General features: G+C 40.8%; 1 protein-coding gene across 1 annotated transcript in view; it reads right to left on the bottom strand.

The window, feature by feature from the left end:
• The window catches only part of MUSK (muscle associated receptor tyrosine kinase), an 82,691-nt gene that overhangs the window by 42,661 nt on the left and 14,554 nt on the right, over nt 1-25,476 (bottom strand). Inside the window, exons 4-5 of the mRNA XM_037036038.1 lie at nt 25,155-25,282; nt 23,816-23,957 (exon numbers count right to left, since the gene is read on the bottom strand). Of these exons, the coding sequence (XP_036891933.1) occupies nt 23,816-23,957; nt 25,155-25,282 (270 nt within the window). The remainder of the gene's footprint in view (nt 1-23,815; nt 23,958-25,154; nt 25,283-25,476) is intronic.

Below are 25,476 nucleotides of genomic sequence, written 5' to 3'. Positions count from 1 at the left end.
TTGCCTATTGCACTCTAAATATAATATGTTATGCCCATGCCTTTTGTTTTTACGGACTTAAATATAGAACATCATATTGTATGAAACCCCAATGAATGCTTAGTTAAAAAGTTTAGTCTTTCTTGTTCATTGAAATCTGTGGAGTTTGGTTTCTAAGGGAAAGTACAGAGGAGACAGTATACACTAGACAGGAGATGAACAGGACAAGGATAGATCAAGTTCAGAGCTGTGTTAGAAGTTGGTCTAATTTTTGAATACCTCTTAAAAACAATTACATAATTCAAAGAGATAAATGTAGATACAATTTGTTTGACAACTGGATGCTTCTCGCAGATTCTAATTTCAGATTTGCAAGTTCATATTAATTCAACTATGTATCTTTTGATATAGAGGACTCTAAGTAATGAAATCTAGAACAGCATGCTAGAAACACAAATGCTGGGCCCAAAAATCAGAAGGGAAAAGCAAGAAAGGTGCCAACCTCAAGGCAACAGGTGGTTTTAAATAGTGGATCAAATGTTTAAAATGCAACTGAATGTTCCCTCCCCCTGCACCAAATGAGCCTGATTTTAAGTAAGTGCTAGGGTCTAATTATCAACCTACACAAAAGAGAGAGTTGATAAACATGTTAAATAATACTATGGGGATACAATTCAATCAAATCCAGAATATGGACAGTTCACCATAGCAAATTATTTAGTCTCCTCAACAAATGAGTGATGTTAGGGGGGAAAAATTGAAAGAGGGAACTGCTATAGGTTGAAAAAGACTTAAGAGACATAACCCCAAATATAACACATAGGTCTTGTTTGGATTATTTTCAGCAATTCAGATGAAAAAAGATATTTTTTGAGACAATAAGATAAAAATTGCATTGTCCTGGCAATAAGTGCCATTAAGAAATTAGTACTAACTGGGAAAGGGTGGGGTAACGAAGATGGTAATGTGATTATGTTAAACAAAAGTCCTTACGTTGCAGTCCAGATGGACGGATTGAATTAGTGTTTGCGATTTGCTTTAAAATAAATCAGCAGCAATAAAATAGTAGATGAAACTAGATGCAACCAGAATGATAAACTATTGATCACTCTTGCTGTTGGGTAATAGGAACTTGGGAATTTACTACAATGTAGATTTTTTGTGAGATTGAATATTTTATAATAACACAAATTTTAAAAACTGGTAATGGAGCCTAAACCATAGCCCCCAACATGAAATGGGACACATACTTCTGCCATGGAAAGAGTATAAGTTTCAGAAAACTTAACACCTAAAGAAAGCTATATTTTTTAAATTGTTGTTCAAGTACAGTTTTCTGCCTTTTACTCCCATCCTAGCCCACCCCCAGCCTTCCCCATCCGCCTCCCATCCCCCCCCTTGTGTTTGTCCATGTGTCCTTTATACTCGTTCCTGTGAACCCTTCCCCTTCTCCCCTGAAATTCCCTCCCCTCTCCCTTCTGGTCCCTGTCATTTTTGAGGAGAAACATTCAGCAGAGGTATCGGTTCAAAGAACTTCAGAAATATCCACAATTTTAGGTCGAAACTTTTGGGGGGTGATTCTAAGGTGAACTAGAACGTGGGACTCTGAAATTTTTCCCTTGCAGGTAATATCGGCAGCCTGGAAAATTCCATATCGAAAAGAGTGGTAGCCACTATTGAGGTCAGAGGGTCAGATGCAAGAGCAAGTGACCTGTGTGGTCACACAGGGCACTGTGCTTAGATGGTCCAGGCTTGGTTTAGTTTTCTCCTGTCTATGTCTTGAAAGTATTAGTGATTTTTGAACTAGGAGTTACTGAGTTGTCTTTTGCATTCTGATTCACAAATTGTGGAGCTAGCCCTGATAGTCGGGGCTAAAAATGCTTTCTTAAAAGAGGGAGTGAAGGCTGAACCTCCGCTGAAGTTCCAGAACAAGAAGGCTCAAAAGGGAAATGGTAAATAAAAAGTTGCAAATATACTGGATGGATCTGAAAAAAACGTCCATCAAAATTAGATGGCAGAGGCTGATCCCAGTGGAAATTCTAAATTTCTCAAGAAGGCAAGCCAGCTAGGAGGCAGTGTCCATCCCCCAGAGTGACCAACATGGTACCCAACTGAGCACCTGCTGGGAGATTCCTCTCAGCTTAGCTCAAGTTCACAGGTTTCGACCCTTTGACAACTAACACAGATTGACTGGCATCCTAGCAAGGGTGAACCCAGGGCATCTTGTCTTTTCTAATATTTTTGGGTAACAATAACGGAGTCCTAGATTGCACAGCATTCTTGACACCATATTCATTTTTTGGGTGAAATAACTCTTGTAGATGTTGGGGTTATCCATGTGTGTGTCTTAATTTTTTAAGTGTGCAACGACTATAAAAATTATTTTGTAGATCCCACTGCCTCAGAGAATCTGGAAAAAAAAAAAAGCAGGATCCTTGGGTGACTAGGAATGGGATTATTTCAATCCCAAAGGTGTTGTAAAAGTGTAGGTAGCAGCTGTTGAAGATAACACTGGCTATACCCTTGAACTTAAATGAGAGCCTTCTGGCTAAAGATGAGAATGATAAGAAATTGTGGAACAATGAAATCTGATTTCTGTTTAATTTATAAAGGCAAAAGTTTTCATTTGGGGGCCTGAATTCTTCTTGGAAATTTAGTAATAAGGGAGGGTTTATTTTGTTGTTATTTTCGGTTCCCTTTTTCCCCCTTTTGGCTGGTATGACATTATTTGGAATATCACTTGGGTTCATTGCAAAACGTCTGATGACCAAGTTGCACAACACAGCTGAGCATAATGGGACATGGTAAACAAAACAGAGTCAATTACCATTCTGGAGTTCAATGTGGGCTTAGAGTTAATTTAATTAATATCCTGCTCTTTCCCACATCAGAACCTTCTGAGAGGCGCAGGGGGGCACAGAAGGTACAGAAAGGAGCACCTTTGGCATTGCATGTGGCTTCACGAATGTGCTGACAAACCGCTGGTCTCCTCCTCCAAGTTTCATTGTTATGTCAAGTGAGTTAGGAGAAGGACAAATCAGGAATTAAAGGGAAGCTGGTCACTCTGGTACTTCCACATTCTTGCCAAAAGATAAATTAGAAATTCTCCCTTATTCCAGTCCTGAAAGATAGCTTCCACCCTTCCTGCCTCTTTCCCTCCCTCAGGGAAGGTTGCAAACGCCTACTGGGTTTCAACTCAAATGTCTCCTTGTCATAATGCTTTCTGGACCCCTAGCCTTACCTTTGCGTATGTTTGGTCATAGCATTTATCATCCTGTCTTAACTATTTGTTTTACATGTTTGTTTTTTGGCCGTCTCTGCCCACAGAATGTAAGCTTGCTTTGTTCATTTACACAGGCTGATTGATAGACAGATAGACAGATAACCCAGAATCCTCCATGGTATATGGTTGCCATGAATGAATGAATGAATGAGTGAGTGAGTTACTCCTCTGATTGGTGAAATGGGGGAAGGGATTTGCATGTGTTATGAATAGCTCAGCCCTCACTGGGCCATCAGTCTTCCAGCTCCCCTGCAACCAATAAGGGTATGGGGTTAATACGCAGTAGACGATTCCCCAGGTCAGGGCTTCTCCATCCCACAACTCAGGGTGAAAGGCAGGGGAGTGGGGAGGGGTGGAGGGGGGTGGGGAACAGGAGTAATGTTGGTCTAATTCTGGCATGGAGGAATAGAAAGCTTTATTTTTCAGTCCAGTTTCATCAGCAGTGATGCTGATTATTTTTATACCCATCTGTATTTGTTACCAGTTCTAAGCATGAAAGGCAAATGAGTGGTGAAAAGAATTCCACCACATTGATCAAACATTGAAAACAGTAAAGCCAGTTACAATTAAAAATAAACACCAGACTAACCTCCATGGGTAATAATACACCTGTAATAATAAACACAGTCATAGTTCAATAATAAACTCTCATTATTTTAGTGGCAGCCACAGCTGAAATTACACTGTAGGTCATTAACTTTAAAAGCAATGTGACATGTTTCATATCAAGTCAAATGTCCATTGAATATTCATATTTGTATTTTATTTGCATGAAAAGCAATATAGAAATGGTTTTTGTGATGTAAGTAAGGTGTTTAATAGAAGGGGCCTGACATTACTTAGTAATATGAAGATGCCTACAATTGTTTTGCTATGGATTTTTAAAGAAAAAAAATTATGCAGTCTTTTTTCAAGAAGTGTTATCCATCATTCTCCAAGTCACTGGGAGCTCTCTTCCACTTGCCTTTCTATTGTCCATCTGCAATATGGAAAATAGACACAGGTAATCTATTCCTCCCTGGGTTTTCTCTCATGGTATCTAGTCATGCGTTGGGGCCTTAAATTTCTTTGGGTTAGTTTACAGTGCTAACCACAGGTTGAGAATCTTATATTCAACATTAGGCTGAAGCAGCCAGTGATTCCAACGTTCTTTGTAATATAACCATATCATATTCTCCTCACTTTCTCTCTTTTTCTCTCTTTCTCTTCTCTCCTCCTTTCTCTCCATTTTTCAAAGCACTTTCAACTATGTAAGTTTGATTATTGATGATCACTGTGAGGAGTAACCTAAATTTGTTAGAAGGCAATACAACCATTCCTCACTCTGAAATCACACTGGCGATGTAATAGAAGCCCAATGGGCAGGGGATCCAAATTAAGTCCTGAAATTAATGAGCAGTTTGACTTGAGATGAATTACCTCTGCTTTCTTGGTAAGGGAGGAAGACAGCAGGAATATTTAAGTCCCTTATTAATTCTGTTTGAGCAATTATCTCAGAGGACACAGTGAGCTCGCATGGATTTTATTGTATTTTCTCGTTCTTTTCTTTCTTTACTGTTATCTAGTTTTCCTTAAAGAGGTTTTTAAGGTTACTTGATTTAAATAAAAAATGGCTGGTAGCAGTAAAGTGAAAACTAACACAAACAAAACTAAACTGTGAAAAAGAAATTACACAGGAGCAGGTGAAATGCTTTTATCTAAATTTAGTTGTAGGCAGCCTGGTATTTAGACATAGGAATGCATCTCAAATACCTCATTTGCGTTACCAAGATAAGGAGGTGACATTTCAATAATTCCAGCTAAAGGTGATTCCTGGAGCCAAACCACATTACATGAGAACTTACACATTTCATCCAACAATATAAAAGCTTAGGTTAGAATAGCATAAAATTTGAATATTAATCAGGATGGAAATTGCTTTGTTAGAAATAAAACTGTTGTTGTACCATTGGGTTTTTTTCTGGGATTCAATTTTCAGCCATTTCCACTAGACATTTTCCTGTATGTGTGTACGATTAAACATTAAGTTAAATTTGATTGGTTTGGTTTGGAGCGCTTGCATGATATTTGTCCGCCTGACGTAATAACAACCAAACCTAAGCTGGTACCTCCACGCTTCCCCACTTCAAAGATTGTAACACCTTGCCGCCCCCAAAAGGTTTTTAGTCAAAGGGTTACTTTTCATTCCAATCAGTGTGCTGTTTATAGTCTCATGCTGACTGACGTCGTTTCACGATGTCTGCATTTTCAGAGTTTGGAATTCCAAGTTTAAACATTTCTGTCGACTCAATCTTTTCTTAATAAAATAGTTAATAAGTATTGCACAATACAATAAAGCAGTGGCATCTAATAATGCTCTGTTAAGTGCTGACTTAATATTCCCCATACATTGTTTGTTATTTCGTCACTACCTAAAGCACTCAGAATTGTTTGTACGGTCAGCTGAAATAAATGATTGAATAGAACCATACATTTAAAAAGCAGTGCAGAAAGAAAAATAATACCTTTATTATCTTGCTCAGGTTCACTTTCTTCTGTTAATAGAAACAAAACAAAATACACACAAAAAAATAGACACACAAACAAAAATAAGACATCATGAAAAAGGGGAATCTTTGAGCACAGAGATATCAGTTGTGCAACAAGATTAATTAGAATCTGCTTGTTTCTTACTTCAATAAGAAACAAATGCAATCAAGGGAAACTGCTGACATTTTAAAAGCAAACTATTAAATGATATAAAATTTCAAATGATTATGTTTAGTCTCAGGCAGTAGCACACAGAAAATAAACTACAGCATACCCGACCACATAGCTCATTCATGCATTTTTATTTTAGCGTTGACAATCACCCTTTCGTTCAAGGTAACAAACAGCCTGCTCTATTCTTACAAACTATGCTCCTTCTTGCTAGCTTGGCTTCTCCTCTTACAAGGCCCTGCTGTGAAGTCCGTGATGCTGAATCTGGGATCTCAGCTATCATTTCTATGGCAATAGACTCATGTTGTGGTAAACAGAGGATTAGGGGGTTTCTGCAGAACAGAGCCTCTCCCCAACGGGACTCTGTGTCAACTCTCAGAGGCTGTTGGAGAACTGAGAGATCAACCCAGTGTCTTCCAGGAAACTACAGGGGAAGCAAGCTCCAAAGAAAAGGTAAAAATGTGTACATTAACTACATGGCATTGAGAATTTATAAAGTTTAAAAAATCCTAGAAAGACAATTAGTTGTCCCCAAGTGTTTAATATAACCATATCAGATATAAATCCCACACGAAACTCTATTTTTCTTGCTGAGGCTTTTTGTTCATGTCAATTTAGATTTTTCTTCGAATGAGTGATAAGCTAACATATAAGTACAAAATGGTACTTATGCAATTCTATTGTTAACTACTTTCAGTACTAAGAACACATTGCATAGTTCTTCACAGGTTATGGATACATTCACACATTATACATAATCTCACTTAACCCTGACCATACCCCTCTGTGCATAGTTGATATTCAGCTCATTTTCCGAACAAGGAACCTGAGACTCACAGATTTGCTGCAGGTGCAAAGCCAAAAACTTTCAGCATCACAGCTGGCATTGCAGTGAGAAGTCCTCATTTCTACACTCAACACCCAATCCTCTTAGTTATTAGTGAACTTCTAATTTCCCATGTAGACGTTTCTATCTCTGAACTTTTCCTACTGCCACCAACCAATCAGTAGCACATGCTGGTTTTATTTATTTTTTAATTATTAAGATCAAAGACTACTTAAAACTTCTGTGAACAAAAAAAGGGGCTGTGTAATAAGACTGACAGGCTCCAGGGTCCACATGGCAGCCCTGACAAGCTCAGGGCTGAGTAACCACAGAGGTTCGATGATAAATTCCTAACCGGGCAGGCCTGGTGGGGAGTCTCGTCCCAGGCCTGGAGCTTCCCTAGCAAAGGTCAGTCTTTACCTAAAGTGAGCCCTGTCCGCAGTCCCTGTGCATCTCGGACAGCATACCTTTGAAACAACGTCAGAGCAATTTTCTTTCCTAAAGCCCTTGAAGGCACAACCGCAGGCATCCGAGCGGGAGATCAGAGAAGCCCTCACTGCTGCCTTGTTCCCCACCTACCATCTCCATGTGCTGTAAATGTTCTTTGTTAACTATCCTGTACCCACCAAAGCAAGCAAAGTATGTGCTTCTCTATTTTGCTTTTGACCCATCCCTAGAGATTTCCCCACATTGCTTTCTCCAACCTTCTTATCTACCACCAGTGGCCTCACAAAGCTTCCTCCTGTTTCCTTCTTTGGTTCTAAGTGCATAAAAGAAACAGGAAAACTGCCATTCTCCAGAACATTTCTTCAATCCATTGAGATCTTGCTTCTGGGTGTGTCCTCAAAAATTTGGCTCAAAAACACTCTTCTAAGACTTTTCTATAGGTTTGCATATTCTTTTGTCGGCACTTCTAAATTGAATACGTTTATGTTAAAAGGAGATGTAGAGGCTGTCTGGCAAAGGTAGCTCTAAACAAAACGATCAATTTTTAAACAGCATTCCTAACAGGTGCAGCACAGGTGTTAGGGACATAAGAGTTTCCCTCACTCTTAAAGCTGCTCATCTGGACACCTGAACACTGCAGAGATCCCCTGTGTATGACAGACCTTAATCAGAAGTAAATGAGGACCCCCTGGTTGGGCCAGATCAGGCCTCAGAAATTTCATTTGAATGCCTTTGGGCAGGACATATCTTTCTATTTTCTCAGCACAATTGTGCTTATTCCCAAGCTTGGAAAAATGATCTTTTTTTTCCAGCCAAGTATCTATGAGTGGCTGAGATGGGCGTGCACTCCTGCTGGGAGTGTCTTAGGCCCTAGCTGCTGTAGCTCCAAAGTTTTACTGCATGACCTTGAAGGGCCTCAGTAAGTCTCGAGCATCTTGTTCAGTCATTATTTTCTGCTCTTACACTACTCCTTGCAGGGTTCTGGAGCAAACGCAGGTAAATTCCGACGCTCTTCAGTTTTGCTCCAGCAATCTTTTACCGGACTGCGCTCAAAGTGTGCTCTGAGAACAATGCTAATTTTCCTTTGCCATTTTTCACTTTGTTGTTATTATTGTGACTATTGTTCATTTTGCTTGATTTGTTTGGAATGAGAAGCAGTGCGAAGTTTTGAAAGAACGTACTTGTCTCCTCCACTACAACTACAAAGGAGTAAATATCTAAGGGTGGCCATGGTCCTAGAATGAGGCTTAGAAGTTTTACCAGAAGTTACATTGCCATATATAGACTCAAAAATCTTTTTCATCCATAAATGCAAATATATATCTCTATACAAACATATTTACATTTGCTTATGTATTAATTTACACACACAAGTACACACAGTCACACACAATTGAGGTTACTTTAGAGAAAATTTTGCAAGCATAACCTGCAAAATCTCTTTAAGCCTGAGTACATTCACTCAGTATATGAGATGGTTTGTTATTTCAAGGTCAAACTGCAGTTAGGGTTGTTCCATGTATCCTACTTGCGTAGACTACTATGATCCCTCTAGACTTATGAACTTACTGTTTGTACCACTTATCATTTTTAAAATTTTCCTGCCTCACGGTCTTTACTCCTGTTTGATTTCTAACTTCTCATTTAACTGCTTTGTGTGTAATGCACTGTAGTCTTTTCTTCTCAACTGCTGAGTGATCTCCTTTGGGGAGTCAGGGCAGGAGCAGCACAGCATACGTTACTCTGGTTTGTGTCACCGCCACTGCTGCCCCCGCCCCACCGAAGTCCCGCACAATCTCTTACAGAAAAAAGAAAACACTTAGGAAAAAAAAAAGAGTTGAGTTAGTGATGCTTTCCCCCACCTCTGCTTTCTGGGACTGTTCAGTACGACATTTAAAATACAGAATCAGAGACTTCCCTTGCCCTGGCTCGCATGGCTCAGTGGATTGAGCATGGGCCTGTGAACACCAAAGGGTCACTGGTTCAATTCCCAGTCAGAGCACATGCCTGGGTTGCAGGCCAGTTCCCAGCAGGGGACGCACGAGAGGCAACCACATGTTGACATTTCTCTCCTTTTCTCCTAGTCTCCTTCTCTTCCCCTCTAAAGAGAAATAAATAAAATCTTTTTTTAAAAAGAGACTTCCCTTATTGGAATAATCTCAGAGCTATTCAACATCCAAGTTAAATAGTATATCTATTGTCTTGACTACTTTGATTTATGGGGAACTCAGTACTATCATACCAACCCATTTTTAACAATGCTGTAAACATAAATGTTCTAAATCAAATGAAAACCAGTCTCTTTATAATTAACTATCACCTATAAGACCTAGTTACTACATCTATTCATTGGACCAAAAATATATCTATAAAATATTTTCATTTGTCCACGCACACTGGCCTCAGTTCACCATCCTCTTATTCTATCGTCTTATCCTAACCCTCCTGGAACTGAAACGAACATGCACAGAGTCTTACAAATTCAAAGAATGTAAGAATGTAATGTTTTCTTTCTAAACATTCTAATTCTGTGAATATAACCTTGCGTAAGTTTCTGTTTGCAGTCATATAATAATACAGCTAGGTCATTGCAAATCAGGAGTATTCAATACTCATTTTACAAGTGCTCTTATTAAGACCGGGCTCCCTAATTTTGAATGTGAATCTCTGTGTGCGTGTGAAATATGATGTGATTCTGAGGAAGATAAAATAACTTTCCTACTCAACTCCCTGGGTATTTTATTGGAGAATGAATTTAGCGTGGCAATGAACTGTTACACAGCAGGTGGGAAAGCCGTCAAGGTTCCCTGGAAGATGTAAAAGAAATGCAGTTAGGAAAATTGTACTGGTCATAGAGCCCCTTGAGAAAGAAAGAAAACCAGAAGAGAAAACAGGCCGTCCTGTGGGATACTTTGCAGTGTTCTGACTGCGAGAGTGAGAAGCACCAAGAAGACAGTGGGAACTTAGTCACCCAGAGCAGAAGTCTCACCAGGGGGGTGATAGCACATCCTTGGCTCTTCCTAGGGTGGCGTTGTTTGTAACTTTCTTCCTCGTCAATATCTTAAAGACATTCCCGACTACCCGGTATTCTAAGAACAACATTCTAGGGCTTTTTCTCAAACATACCCAGAAACTGCGGAATCGAATTCGGATTAATAGGATTGTTTCCTTACACGTAGTCATGTACAAGGCCCTTAAAACAATCCAGGCAGGTGGATCTGAGTTTGAAGCCTCAGTCCACGACGCACGGCTCACCAGCTGTTTCATCTTGGTTACTACGTCGCTCGATTTCTCTGAACTTCATTTCTTTCATAGAGAAAATGTGAATAACAACTACCAGCTGGAGAAGATGAGATGAAATGATTTGTATAAAGCAATTCATATAGCAACTAATGACCAGCAAGTACTGAGGGCAGGCCTCCTGACTCCCCTCCTGGCCCCCTCCCCGCCTTCATTTCCGGAGCTATCTCTATCTCTAGAGGATCTTCCGGGCTCATGAAAGCTTTTCTTCCCCCTGACTTTAAAGGAAGGAGTCTTGAATTTTTATTTTATTTTAAATTTTCAATCTGCCTTAGCTGGCTACAGTCCAGGTATCAATCATGTTGAGCGCCCTTTCAGTAGGTGTTCAAAGCATGCGCTTAAACCCATCCCTCAATTATCCGAGAAGAGAGAAATCATTCTGTAGAAAGAGAAATCTATTCTTTGGACCCTGCTATCAAACCCTGGATGCTAATCAATACCAGAGATTCTTTGACTCTGTTCATAAAAGACTACATGTGTCTTATCTAACATCCTATTTCAGAAATTACCGAGTCGGAGATGCCTGTTGGAAGGCAAGCATCAAAGAACAAAAAGGGTCATTTCAATTGTTTTTATTTTTTTACTTAAAAAAAATTGGCCCAGGGGTGGTTGAAAAGTGAGCGCATTGAGACTCTGCGGTACAGGGTCCCTGAATGGATTCCTGTTTGTTTTCCCGTCATTAAAAGACAACCCGATACACACAACGATCACCCTAAGTCCATGCCTGGTTTTTCTTTCCTGACTCCTGGGTCGCTAAAGCAAACAAACGGGATCCTGGTGCGCTGCCCCTGTTTGCGTTTCTGTCCGCTTTGAAGCAGAGCTTTGCTGGAGAAGGTTTATGCACCGTGGCTCCATCTCCGAAGGAGCCAGAACGCAAGTCCCTTCGCAAACATACACAGCACCTCGCAGACAGTAACTCTCTTCTCCAAGTGAGGCTTGCCTGTCTCTGAGACGTCACGGTCCTCTAAAGTGGCTTGGGCTGGAAACATTTCTGTGGCCGTCGGGGTAGTAACATTTTCTTAGCTTGTAAATATGGACGATGAATAACGACATCAAGAGCGCAGTGTTGGCCAGCTAATTCAGGGATGAGCCGCAGGAGGCTAACTTGTTTCACTTTCAGTCTCTGAGGTAGATAGACCAACTATTACATTTTTTTGTTAAAATAATTCTGAAAGTACAAGAGAGGTTTAACCATAAGCCAATAAAAAGGTTGGACTTCAGTTCTGATTCACTTTTTATATTCTTCAAAAAAATCACTGTTTTCTGGTTTTAATGGGAGGAGATGCTAACTTGCTTAATTAGCAGGACAGAAACCTTTCGTATGTTACACCTTCAAAGAGTTTTTATTTAGAAATAGCTTTAGATTTACAGAAGAGTAGCAAAGATAGCATAGAGAGTTTCCAGGTATCCTTCATTCAACTTCCTGTGATAGTAACATCTATATAATCATGATGCACTTACCAAAATCATAGTTTATTTTCAAATAATGTTTTTAATTTAATGTTTATTGTATTTTTCATCATCCTTTAATCTTCTACACTTCCCACACCCAGCAAAACCACACATTTTTTTTACTTCCTTTCATGAAAAGGAAGAGACATGAGCAGGGGTCACAGAGGGGCTAAAGTTTATTAAAAACAGAAAGTTATTTTTTGTTTATCTGTTTATTTTATTTTATTTTTTATTTAGCTAACCAGAAATTTTATCTGGGAAAACAGCCAGGAGCCATCACCTTAACCTTAAGGGCCACCACACTGTTATCCTGGCTCTCTGAAGTGGCTCAGATCGGGAGCATTTCTGTGACCTCTGAGATGGAGCTCCGGATGCCCAGATAGGGCCATCGGCTTTCGAACTGTAGATTCCCATGCTAATGAGATTGTAGTTATGCACCCATTTAAAAATGATATCCAAGACACGGCACGTAGCGTATGATTTCAATGTTAGCCTGAGTCAAATCACAGCTCCCTCTGGTTTCTATGACAGCGCTCACAGACCCTGTCCCGACCTCTCCAGCCCTCCCTTTGCTCCCTGGTTGGGAGTCCATGTCGGCCCGTGCTCGCAGGATAAACCTGCATCTTTCCCTCCCTCACTGTGGTACAATCTGTACTATGAGCCGGTCGCTAGTCATCAATCATAGCCCTGCTGGGCCTCGCCTCTCTGAACCTTCCCCTGACCTCTCCATCTCCCTTGTCCTGTGTATATATCTGGCGCAAATTCCTGTCATGGCACTCATGTTGAACTTTAATTATTATAATCCCTTGCTAGCATGTCTATCTTTCTCACTGAATAAACCATGTCTTACCTGCATTCTTGAATGCAGGTAAGAGAAACACTTACTCTGCATTCTTCGGAGTTACCTCATTAGACAGAGTATAGTAGCTACTCAACAAATGAATGAATTTGAAGCTATTCTAATATTTACCTTACTAATTATGGATAAGCTAGTTTTCTCCTTAAAATTGTAAGTTCCAACTGGAATCAAGACATTCCAAGTAGAAATCCTTAATGAGACCGGCTAGTGAGAAGCTAGGAACATTCCTTGGCAAGTAGAATGGGGAAACTGAGACAGGTAGCAGAACACAGTGGGCAAACAATTCACAGCCAGGTGCAGATGGTCACCAGGGCAGAAGGCCCCCAGTGCCTGGCAGGGGGCAAAACTGGGAAAACGAGGACCTCACCCCCAGGCTAACCTTCCCCCACCCTGGCCCTTCCTCCCTGGATATAATGTCTGGGAGATAATGTCTAGGCCCCAGTTGTATTCCAGCTCCTCCAGGTCCAGAAAAGCAGCAAGACCAGGTGGGTGACCCCAGAACCAGATGCAATGACTGAAGACCCCCTGCCCTGTCACTGACCAGTCAGTGGTGACCATGCCCCTGAAAGAATGAATATGCTGTCACCTGGAGAACTGATGGCTATGCTGCTGAAATCCCCCCGAGACCTCCCCTAAGACTCCTGCCCACAAGAGAGAGGGGAAAGCCTCAGGACAAAGGGCCCAGGGAGCGCTCCCCCTCTGGGGAGCAGCCCATGCCATTCCCTCTCCCTTCTTCTTCCCCCACAGACCCATGTGTCCTCACCTCTAAGGCAATGGGCAGCTGGCAGCTGGTCCCCTGCACCTGTCCCCAAGGCCCCCTTCTCTGACCCCCCAGTGAGCTCAGACAGCCGAGCCCAGGCTCTCCTGTTGCTTCTTCTATGGTAAGCCCTCCCTTGTTTCACTGACTGCAGCCTTAATAAATGCATCCTCACAGTCACCTGGACTCATGTTGTGAAATCTCTCCTACGTGAAGTCAATAACAAACACTATGGCCAGCCCTAAGCAAACCCGCTCAGGGAGGGATCCCTGTCTGGTAACAGCCAGGTCCATGTTTCTCAAAATGTGGTTTGTAGACTACCTGCATAAGGATCATTTAGGAAATTGTTCAGAGGACTTAATGCAGACCAGTCAGATCTGAAGCTCTGGGGAACGCATACTGGAGCTATGCCTTTTAATAAGATCTGCACCGATGTTTCAGAACTACTACCTTGAAGCAAAGTTCCATTAATCCATCAATTTTGTTATTTCCATCTCTTTCCATAGAGGTTTCGAAGTGAGCATGATCCATGATGTAACAACAAATGAAATGAAATAACACATTAGTATCAGGGGAAAGAAGACTTCTGGTTAGTTTCATGGTTAGACTTCTGGTTAGCCATAACACGCTATGGCTAGGGTTCAAACTGGGCTCTGAGACACAGGCCAGCCAGGGCAAAAACAAACAAAAAAGGTAAAAGAAATAAACAGTTCTTATTACAGGAAGTCAAACAAAATGCCAGTTTCTGAGAGGAGACCACTTTTTCCCCTGGCCCTGAATTTTTAAAGCAATTTCTCACTTGAGATTTACCTCCGAGCAGTGAGTGATGGAAGGATCAATATTTTCAACAAGATTTTTGCCAAATAGCTATTTATGCAGTGGGTGAAACATGACGTAAGGCAGTAAGGTTGCCTTGTCTTTCATGTTGTTGTTGTCGTTGTTACTATTATTATTTTGGACAGGATGACTCTGAACCACCTCTCGCCAGTGTTCCAGTAAAAGGCACATCTTCACACAGCCTCTTAGCTAAGCTACCCTCCATCGCTTGCCACAGCGGGCCACAGCAAAGTTATGACCTCTAACAAGTACCAAGAATGCAGGGACACAGTCTTGCTGCCTGAGGGGAGATTTGCGTTCTTTGAAAACAAGAGGAGCAGTTGGTAAGGTTGACATTCTATTTATGAAATTTGAGAAGCCTAACCAGCACTATTCTCTGGACGGAAGTCACCCAGCCCTAACCCAATGTAAACAACAGGCAACAATACCAACACCAGCTCATATTTATCAAAGAGCTGCCAGGAAAGCGGTGGATAGGCGGTCTCCTAGACCACTTTGAGAACTCTGCGCTCCAGGAGATACTGCACCCGTTTTGCACCTGAGGAAATGGACTTGCAGTCTTTGATTAGGTAAATCAGCCACTCTCGCATTACTAGCGAGGGGCAGAGACAGGAATAACCTACACGGCATGAACATAGAGAGAGGGAAGACTAGAGCAGGGCCATGCAAGACGTCCTGGCCTTGGCATTCAGACAGTCAAGCTCCTCCTTTCTGACTTGGGCAAAGTAATGATGTTTCTGGTCTTAAGGTTCCTTATCTGTGAAGTAAGGGATTGAGTTGTGTGACTTCTACGGCCCACTCCTGATATAAAGTCTGAGGCTACTCTTCTGAAAGGATCAAAAGCAACAGAAATCAACTCTACTTCAAATACAAATTTCATTTCTGCCATTGAACTTTATAATGCTTCTACCCCAAAGAGGAAGATGACACAGGGAATCAGGAGCTGCAATCGTCTTCCCGAGTGTTTCATTGCACAGGAGGCAGCTCAGCCCCAGAACTAACACTGAGAACTATGATTTGTGTGGTTATTCTATGCCAAGAATTCTCGCAAGAGCTTTAAGTATATTAGCTAAGTTTAACATTCTACAGCTTATGAGGTAGAGAGTACTGTTAACCTCATGTTTGCATATGGGGAAACTGAGGCACAGAGCCTGAGTCACCTACCTGAAGTTATGCAGGTGGCAACTGGTGGAGCCAGGATCAGAACTTAGGCAGTTCACTCTAGACTCTGGAGCCCAAGCAGTTTTCTCCAGAGTCTAGAGTCCATGTCTTTAGCTAGTACATTAAGCTCCCTCCAAAAATTATGTTGTGAAAACTTGTATTAATTCATTGAAATGAATATACTAACTAAAGTTTGGAAGTTATTTCTAAAGGAAACAACCAAATGAACTCTTATTCAAATTCCATATTGCCATAGAGTTCTCATAGCTTTCTGTGATATCTTTGCATAATTCAAAATAGTTACATTTTGGAATGAAGCCCACTGAAGGCCTGGCCCCCTCTCTCTGGCACAGTGCCTGGAAGATCACTCCATGAATCTTTGTTGGATGAATTAATGCACTCAAGACGAGAAAGTTTCCTCCCTGCTGTATGCATGTGTATCTCACTCTAAGACCTAACAAGTAGAAAGAAAAAGCTCACTCTGATTGGAGTAGGCATATTTCAGGTCACAATAATGTCTCATTTCAAATCATAGAGTGCAAACATTATACCAAACACTTCAATTCTCTTAAACAATTTAAGGCAAATTTTTGAAGCACATTTTTCTTCAAACCTGCAGTTCAGGAGGGCCTACCTCTTCCTTAATTTAAACTATTATCTCTTCAGTGCTAGAGTAATTATGTAACTTTCCCCACCTTAGAGGCCTTTGCTGGCAACTCTTCAACTGAAGGACCACTTTATATCGTTTCTTGAAAGCACTGGAGAACTTTTTAGATGAGAATGCAACATGATATCCACCAACACCGGAATCCATGGGTCAAACTCTTCTTTTCGAGCATGCGCCCTATTAAACATGCAGATTTAATCTTTCCCTTGATAACCCTCAGGGATATCAAAGGTTTATGCTTTTTTTTTGGGGGGGGGCTTTTAAATACACAATGGACTCATGACAGCAAATCAAACCTGTTAGTGGCATCAGAAAGTGGAATCGATGCCGGGAACAGGACCACTGCAAATTTTATTAAAACTGCAATCACTGAGAGCACAGCACACACTGGGGTGGTAAATACCTCTCTCTGTGGCATTTGTCATATTAAGAGCTGCAGCATAAACAAAGGAAAAAGCAAATCAAAGGTGTAAACATTACACGATCGCTTCCACTTTCCTAAATGCAGTGAGGAAATCTGGTGTCTGGGAAGGAAGGCAGCCAGACATCTAATCATTTTTGAAATCAGTCCTGCTCTCTTATAGTTATATTTCTTGACATTTGCATATACGTAACTTCAGTCTTTTGGATTCTACTTATTATCATATGTACTGTGTATGTCTGCAAAGATTCTTGAAAAAAAGTGCCTTCAGTAGAGCTGCTCAGCCCGAAGAGTTCGTGGTGAAGCCTTTCAGACTGCTGAGCAATAGACTAACCGAATTCAAGGGCCCCGACAGTGAAGGACACTCATGCCTGGAAGCCACTTAAATTTACCAGATGGCTGTCCTTCCATCCTCACTCCCCAGGTATCTCCCAACTGTTGACACAGGGCTGTGCTTTGGGGGTTCCCTGCAAATAACAGGGTGTGTCAACCTTAAGGGAAGCCTGCAATAATTGTCCCCCTACAAGGACTCTGTTCTTGTTCTTGGTCTGCTTCCAGGGCCCTCAGCTTCTCACTGTTCTTAAGTCACCCCTTGCCGCTGGTATTCCCGACTGCAAAGCCTCCCTTGGTTCCAGCTTCACCTTTGCCCAATCTTTTCCTTAACAGCTTAAAGCTCTGAGGGTAAACAAGGTAATAATCGAAAATGCAATCAAGGGGAGCCCGATACGCTGCAACCACCATCTTTTTAAATTTGGATCTCGGGTATCCTACCCTCGACCAGTTTCTGTACCCAACACAGGGTTTGTCTGAATGTAGTAAGATCCATACTCAGCTCTGGTAAATGAATAAAGAATTCCATAATCGGTAAGTCAAAGAATATAAGGCAAATATGATGAAGTTAGAAATTTGTAAACCTTTAAATGGATCTTTTCCATCAATTAAAAGACTCATAATAAGGACCTCTCCAGGTATAAACAGAAAAAGAACTACATTGTCATATCAAAAGCATGTAATTTCTGTGACATAGTGTTTATTAAATATATACTTTGAAGGGAGAAGACCCCTCTGGTCAAAAACAGAATGGTAAAATCAGAATCTTGCACCAGGGGGCACCTAAAGCCTCCACAATGGAAGCCTGTCCTTGCAAACTCCAGCCCTAGTGCTCAGATCACACCCGCCCACCAGCACACTGCTCCACCCCAGGGCATCTGTCTCCTGGTCTTTATATAGTACCCGGGAGAAAATTGTTTCAGTAAAGATACATGAGAGCGACTGTATAGATCGATCATTCTTAGGATACACACCACAGCAAACAGAGACCATGAGGCAGCCTGGAGAGACGGATGAGACTGTCTCTTGATTTGGAAGAGAATTCCTTCGATGGGGCACTGAAAAGTCACTTTACCTCTGCTTTCCATCTAACACAAATAATATGCAGCACATATAAATGTTGGGGTGGGGAGACTACACGGAATGAGGCTACTGAACAGGATGATTTTCTCTCTGTGAGGACTAGCTAAAGGAAAGTACCTCAAGCAAAGGAGCATTTCTGGTAAAATATAAGGAAATCTTTAGGAGCCCGTGGAATTGATTTACCTTTGTGTTGTCATTGTCTAGTCATCCTCCTATCTGCAGAAAGCTAAGGCATGATCTCAACCAGAGGGAGAGGCCACAAACTGGGTGTGACTGCCTTTAAGACCAGCAAGATGAAGTTCAATTTCAGAGATACTAAAATGCACAACAAGGAAGCAAATAATTAGCCAATGGGGGTTGTCAGAAACCAGTGCCTCTGAGATGCTTTCAGGATATGGCAAAATATTTTAAAAAATAAGCACCTTAGCATCTGTGAAATCCAGAGGTTTCTCTGGCCTTCATCACGTCCTGCTATGAAGCCAGTCCTAAAGCCCACTGTCACAGATGCCTGTGAGGAAGGAGGAACCTTGGCAGTGGTGAGACTGAAACCTATTTCTGCATTCCAGGTGACTGTGGAGTTTGGGAAACCACACAGTGCTTCTTTGCCCTGTGCCTTTATTTTGCTTCATGAGTCAATAACACCCCACCAAGTAGAGAAAATGTTCATTGAGAAATCAGAACCCAAATGAACCCTCTAAACCACTCTAGAACCACACATTCCAGGTGTCTGCCCATGAGCAAGAAAGAGAGTCAAATGGGAAGAGAACGCCCCAGCAGCTGTGCATCTCCGGGCCATCCACTCCCCATTCCGCCACGTGGTTCCTGGAAGGCCATCACGGATGAATTCCGTCCCTACGGAAGTGGCACGCCCCATGTTCTGTGCGCCAGGACTCCACACTCAACCTCAGTTCTTCAGCGGATGGCCAAGTCAATATTGAATGCCTCGTCAATATAGGGATCAATTGCCTTTGACGAAGCGTTTCCCATGCCTGCGTTTGTTCTAGAGCAGAGTGGGAGAGCAGACTCCAACAACAACGTATCCAACCCAGTGAACTGAAAGGTTGATGTCGCTTTATCAAAATAGTATAATCTTTGGACTCCAAATGAACTTTTCCAAAGCATAAATACAGGTATTAATTCTTCCTAATGATAAAGGTCTCCGTTAACATTTTTCAAAAAGTATAGAGCTATATAAAATATGAGTAAGTAGATTAAAAATGAACCCCTGTGTAATTCTGTATGCAGAAACAATGACTATTAGTCATTTGGTATAGATTCTCTAAAGTGTAATAGGTAACGTATTGTTCTTTAACTACTTTTTCACTTAGGAGTATATTAATATTTCCAATGAATTAATATTTCTAAAGAAATAGAACAGTATCTTGCAGAACGAGCTCATGCATGTATTGCTCTGTTATTTAAATTCCTTTTTATCCCTGACCTCTGGAGATTTACATTTTATTTTTGTGAGTTATACAACCAGCCCAGCATTTCTGGGTGTTTAAAGTCAGAAGATGTTTGTATTATCTTCTCAGTCGAATTTTGGGGGCCATAAACATTTCATCCAAGGTTTGCATTACTTGATACATAAAGATGCCATGGTTCATTGCGTTGACCATTCTCTTGCAATATTCTCGGATCCTTTGCCCTATTTTCTTTCCTTGCAAAACAACAGCACTTGAGAGTTCTGCCTTTGCATTTGGCTTTCTACTTTTGGGGGACTTATACCTATATTAGTGAGGAAAGCTGGGGGTGAGGGAAAACTAGACAAAACAAACAAAATAAAACAAAACAAACAAAACAGTGCCTCCCCATATGCATATCTGATTATCTACTTACTGTGGCCCAGGACTCCTGGTTTCCCTGTGAGTCATCTCTCCCATTCCCCACAGCTATTTTAAAACCTTCTACCCTCCTCATCCCTTGGCCCCCCTTTACAGAAGTATTTTCAGAAGATAACCTTACTTTTTACTTCCTACAGGACATAGAGACCGGCGGAACAGAGCGTTCTCAAATTCTATCCGCCAAATGCATTAACTCATTTATACTGGAATACACCCCTTCTTCCTTTCTTCCTGTTACAAGGAAGGAGGTTCCCTCTTCCATAGTATAGTGGTCATGTAATTTATCACTGAAGCCTAGATACTTTTGAAAGTAAACGAGGGACTCTATTAATAATTACTCCAGGACAACAGATGTAAGCCAGAACATCCCGAGAAAACTGGGACATGCGGTCACCCTCTGTATGAATTTCGTCGCACCATTTGTCCCCTGAAGACACCCCTTTTACCTTCACCAGCGCCACCAACATTCCCTTGAGCATGCCCCTTCCCTCTCTCCTATGTCCAAATTCTCTCTCACTCTGGGCTCCTCCTCCTTAATATTTTAATGCTTTTTATCTTTTAAGAAATCTCACAAGACACCGCTACCTATATGCCGTACGCACCGCCAGCTACGGCTCACTTTTTTGACCTTGCTCTTCTCTCTTCCAAATTCGTCTGTACCCAACTGTCTGTTTTTCACTTCCTGTTCTCCGTTATTTATAGAATTCTAGCACCTTTCCTAATCCCTGTTCGGACACTATGCTCGGCAATGTTGCCCACAATGACCTTGTTCTTTAATGGGACAGACGGTATTCAACGTAACTTCAGTTCCCAGACACCTCTCTCTGTGCAGCCTTGGGTTCATTCTCTCTGTTTCTCGGTTTCCTAAAATAGCACGATGCTAAACCTTACTCACGCTGTTAGTGCTGGTGAAATAAAATACCCATGTAAAGGCATTTAGCATTTTTGAATGTTAGACATTCCATTGCTTATCCTTTTAGAGAAGTGTCTGTGTTTGCCCATACGTGAGTTAAATGGTTCTGTCGGTAATTTTGCACGTCACTTGTCCGAGCCTTGTAAGGTGATACAAGGGGAGAGGATCTTTGCGGTGCCAGCCCAGTGATCCGGCAGCCTGAGGATGGCAATCTAGAAATGGAGCTTTACTTTTATGCTGAGGGTGTTTCTTTTATGTTTGTTATGACACCTCAGATCTAGCAAACACACTGGACGAAACCCAAGGCCTGGCATGCTTATCCTCATTAGAGGCGTATTCACTTGCAATAAGTGTTATCCCAGAGTCAAATGGTGCTCATGGAATTCTCATTCTAATTTGCTCAAACTAATGTTCAGAGTTACTGACGCAATACATTACAAATGCTCACCCTGTCCTGACTGACCATGGCCAAGACGCATCGTCAACCCTCCCCATGCCCACTTAGTAGGCATTTGCAGGCACTTTGGGGATTCTTCCAGTTGCTTCACTGTGGTGTGTTCACCTGTTCTGAGTTGTCAGCTGAACTGGACCTTCCTTTAAATAGGTCATGTTGTGTCATATCTTGTGGAATTGCCTCAATTATTTCTTGAAGTGGAAGCTAACCTTTTGGAGCTCCAAGAACAAAAACAGATTTGATGTAATTTTTATGTTCTAATAGTAATAATTATAGTTAGTGCCATTTTAATATGCTCATTATGTACTAGCAACTGTGCTAAACAGGCCACAAATTTTTGTGCCTATTGGCTGTTGAATAGGGACTAGGATGGAGTAAAAATGCGCATGTGTGATAAAATCATCTTACCTACTGTTAGGGCAACTTTAAACAACAGGATCAGTTCTTGCCTTGGCCAGTGTGGCTCAGTTCGTTGGAGCATCGTCCCATAGATTGAAGGGTTGGGCATTTAATCCCTGGTCAGGCACATGCCTAGATTGTGGTTTCGGTCCCCGGTTCAGGGGTGTGTGAGGGGCAAGTGATCGATGTTTCTCTCTCATGGAAATGTTTCTCTCCCTCTCTCTCCCCCTTAATTCCACTCTCTCTGAAATCAATAAGCATGTCCACAAGTGAAGATAAAAAAATAAATGATACGGTCGACTCTCAATACTAGCAAGTTAATTAAAACCTCCAGCATATATGAACTGTTAAAGCAATGAGCATGACCATTTAAATGTTAGGAAGAAAGAAGAGAGTATTGAGTTTTACTGCTGGGCATGATGGCCAGGCAAGACCAACTGTGTCATTGGACTTCATTAGCAGGTTTTCGATAATTTTTGGGAGGCCAAAGCTAGAGAGAATCATTTTGATATTTATGAAGACAGTGACCTAAACAACCAGTATTATATAATATAAAAGTTCATATATTGAAGAGGAAAATCTTTGTAGCATTATATTCAAATGGATAACATTAATTCTGTATCATTCCACACATAGTTTAAGGAAACACTGAAGCCAGGCAGATCTTCAATGTGTCTAAGTGTGCAACTGAGTGTGTCAGTACGTTTGTTTTGTACTGAATAATTAACACCAACTGGTTGTTGCACGCTGAGCTTTACATCGCAGTGATAGTTTAGAAGATGTTAAATTATAACAATGCAGCTGAAAATACATCTTTGTAATGTCTGACAGCCACTGTTCTCACCAGCCATGTTCATGTTCATGTTCATGTTCATGAGGAGTTCGTGGGAATTTTATGAGCAGTTGACACAATGATGTAATAAAAGTGTTATCTCAAGTAAAAGTAAGTGTGGGAAATGAGGTCATTAGAGCTGTGAGTGGAAGATCTGGCTGAAAAATAAAAATAATCTTAAAGGAACTAATAAATAGCAACCTATATGACTGAGAAGGATGAGATGTAGGAAAAGATAAATTTTGGCTTAAGAGTAGGATGGAATCCAAAAGTAAGCTATGGGGAAACCTGGAATTGAAAACTTCCCCAGTTGAACTAGAATATGACGAGGCCAAGTAGACGATAATCCAATCACTCTACCAATCAGATAAGAGAAAAGCAGAAAATAGGTGATGATTCTTACAGTCAGGACTTACTGAGTGTTTATAAAAGGGAGGCTTGCTAAATACTGTCAACACTTCGCTGAACACCCCCAACAAACCCTGCTGTACAGGTGAGAAAACTGGGAACGAGGGAGGTTAATTCTCTGGCTTCTAACAGGCAGAGCTGGGAAGAGTTTTACATGCAGCTTCCTCACCTAGCACAAGTGTGCTGGTCGTTTCTATTTTTAAGCAAAATGTGATGTAATTTTAGGACACGAAGGGTCTGACAACCAAAGGAATAAAAGCTAACCGTACGGATTCTGATTTCTCAGTGAAGAACTTTCACACACAGTTATTGAATTTGTTAACTGTGAAAGAATATTTTTTAAAAATGAAAACATTTTGACAATGTAACTCATAGAAGTAGAACTCTTTGTGGTTATACATTCTGAGTCGGTATTTTAGTGTTCTCAACCCTTTGTGACAGAATGCAATTTGAAAACAAACATTATTTTCTTTCTTTTGATATCTTTTTCAAAGTCATGTCTACTTGCTGCAAGAGATCAAATGAGGGTCTTCAAATGCACACACAAAGCAGACTCATCCACGCCAGTCAGACGTTCTAATGTGGTGTCCTATTGTTTTTAAATTCATAGTGAATTTAATCTGCTCTGGGCAAAAGTTACCAGTGATTATAGGTGGTAAATGAAATATAACCTATTACACCAGTGCAATTTTCTTTCTCTTTTCCATTGCTCCTTTCATAATATTGACCATAAAGTCTAGTATCTGAAACAGCTGAGGGGACTGCACTACCTGCATCTTTGCCTTTGCCAGGTTCAGAACAGCTTTCAGCTAGAAACACAAGACCCTCCGATACCACGCGGGGGAAGGAGTGCAGCTCCTTACCCTCAACTTCCAGCTTCACCAATTTGGAATAGGCTGTCCCGAGGCTGTTTTTGGCCACACAGCGATAGTGTCCTGCATCTTCCTTTTGCACATTGTGAATCCTTAAACTCCCAGATCCGAGAACTGCAATTCGGGAATTTTCCTGCCAGGGATATGGACATGAATTTAAAAAGGTCCATGGCTCTCTCAAGGACACATTTGCCACATTTCATCAAGTTATTGTCATTGCTGATGCCATCCAAAATATCATTTGAACATTTGGGACTTATATATAATACATGATATTATATAAAATAGTACAAGATTACCTAAATTAATTTTGATATTAATCTCATAGGATTAGTTTATTTTTGTAGTCTTTCATCACATGAGAACACCAAGGCTTGTTTGATTGCCTAACAGTCACATCCATGTCACTTTGATTAAAAGCATTGCTTTTTACTACCATATTTACTGTGCACCCTATGTGGTATGCTTGGGGAAATATATGTCCTTTGAAAGAATGGCGAGCTCTACAAATAAAACAAATATTTTGAAGTTAAAATACTACATTTATCTCCTCTTCTGGAACTCTAAATTTAGTAACACTTACTAGAGCCACCCCTTGCTTTTATTGTTGGAAATGCATCAATACTTACAACAAAAGAAAAGCCAGAGACATATAGATTATCATAAAATATTTGACATTATCTATTTAGTTTAAATCAAACAAAGCTGATTGATTTTACTATATTTCAATTATTTGACACATATCATTACCTATTTATTCCCCCTGGAATATTCTATTATGTAGGTGTAAGATAAAAAGGCAGTATGAAATGAGCAGGTGAATAACTATTTTGACTAATCTGGTGTTTGGGGAATTTGTCAGGATGTTGCTCATTCGCCAGCTTTGAGGCTTCACACTCTAACTTCACTCCAGAATGTTTTCACTTATTTTCTTCCAAATATCATCTTTCTCTCTCCTCCCAGAAACTGTTTATCAGGCCTAAAGCTTGGATTTTAGTTCCAACATTTTCATCTCCTAAGTCCCTAAGATTCAGTGCTGAAAACTAAATGTTCAGCCAAACAACTGACCCAACCAACCAACTCACCAACAAAAGAGCCTCTAGCTTTTTCATCCCTAACACTGTTGGTTCCTGTCTTGTTTTTCCCCCTAGCCAGCCCCAACTGGAATGCCTTCAAACTTGCATATAGGGGAACAGAAATATTTAAGTTTGGTTAAAATATTGTGTACAGAAAAAATCTTATAATCAAAGTTTATGGATGTAACAACTTGCAATGGATTGCTGCATTTGAAAACAAGTTATGTACATGTTTTAACAGAATCATCACTTACCCTGAGAGCGCTGTCTCCCTTAATCCATGACACCGATGGTTTGGGATTGCCCATCGTAGTACAAGGTAGAACTGCCTTTAATCCTTCTATTATTTTTACATTTATAGGAGGACGAGTTATTTTAGGTTCTAAAGGGAAGTAAAAATTCCAAATTAAAAAGGCAATACAGCTTATTAAACTTAGAGTTTCTACCTTTCTATTTAATTCTAAATATCCATTTTAAGAATAGTTTTAGGTATATTAGGTTATAAAATTCACCAAGTGCCAGAGCAGGTCTTTAGTGGATAATAAAGAAGTCATTTATGAAAGCTTAGGTTATCTC

The sequence above is a fragment of the Sturnira hondurensis genome, unplaced genomic scaffold (genome assembly GCF_014824575.4).
Source record: "Sturnira hondurensis isolate 20B ecotype Veracruz unplaced genomic scaffold, ASM1482457v3 Scaffold0022566, whole genome shotgun sequence".
Taxonomy (NCBI): domain Eukaryota; kingdom Metazoa; phylum Chordata; class Mammalia; order Chiroptera; family Phyllostomidae; genus Sturnira; species Sturnira hondurensis.
The sequence above is the reverse complement of the archived record's forward strand: the minus strand, read 5'-3'. Positions and strand labels throughout refer to the sequence as shown.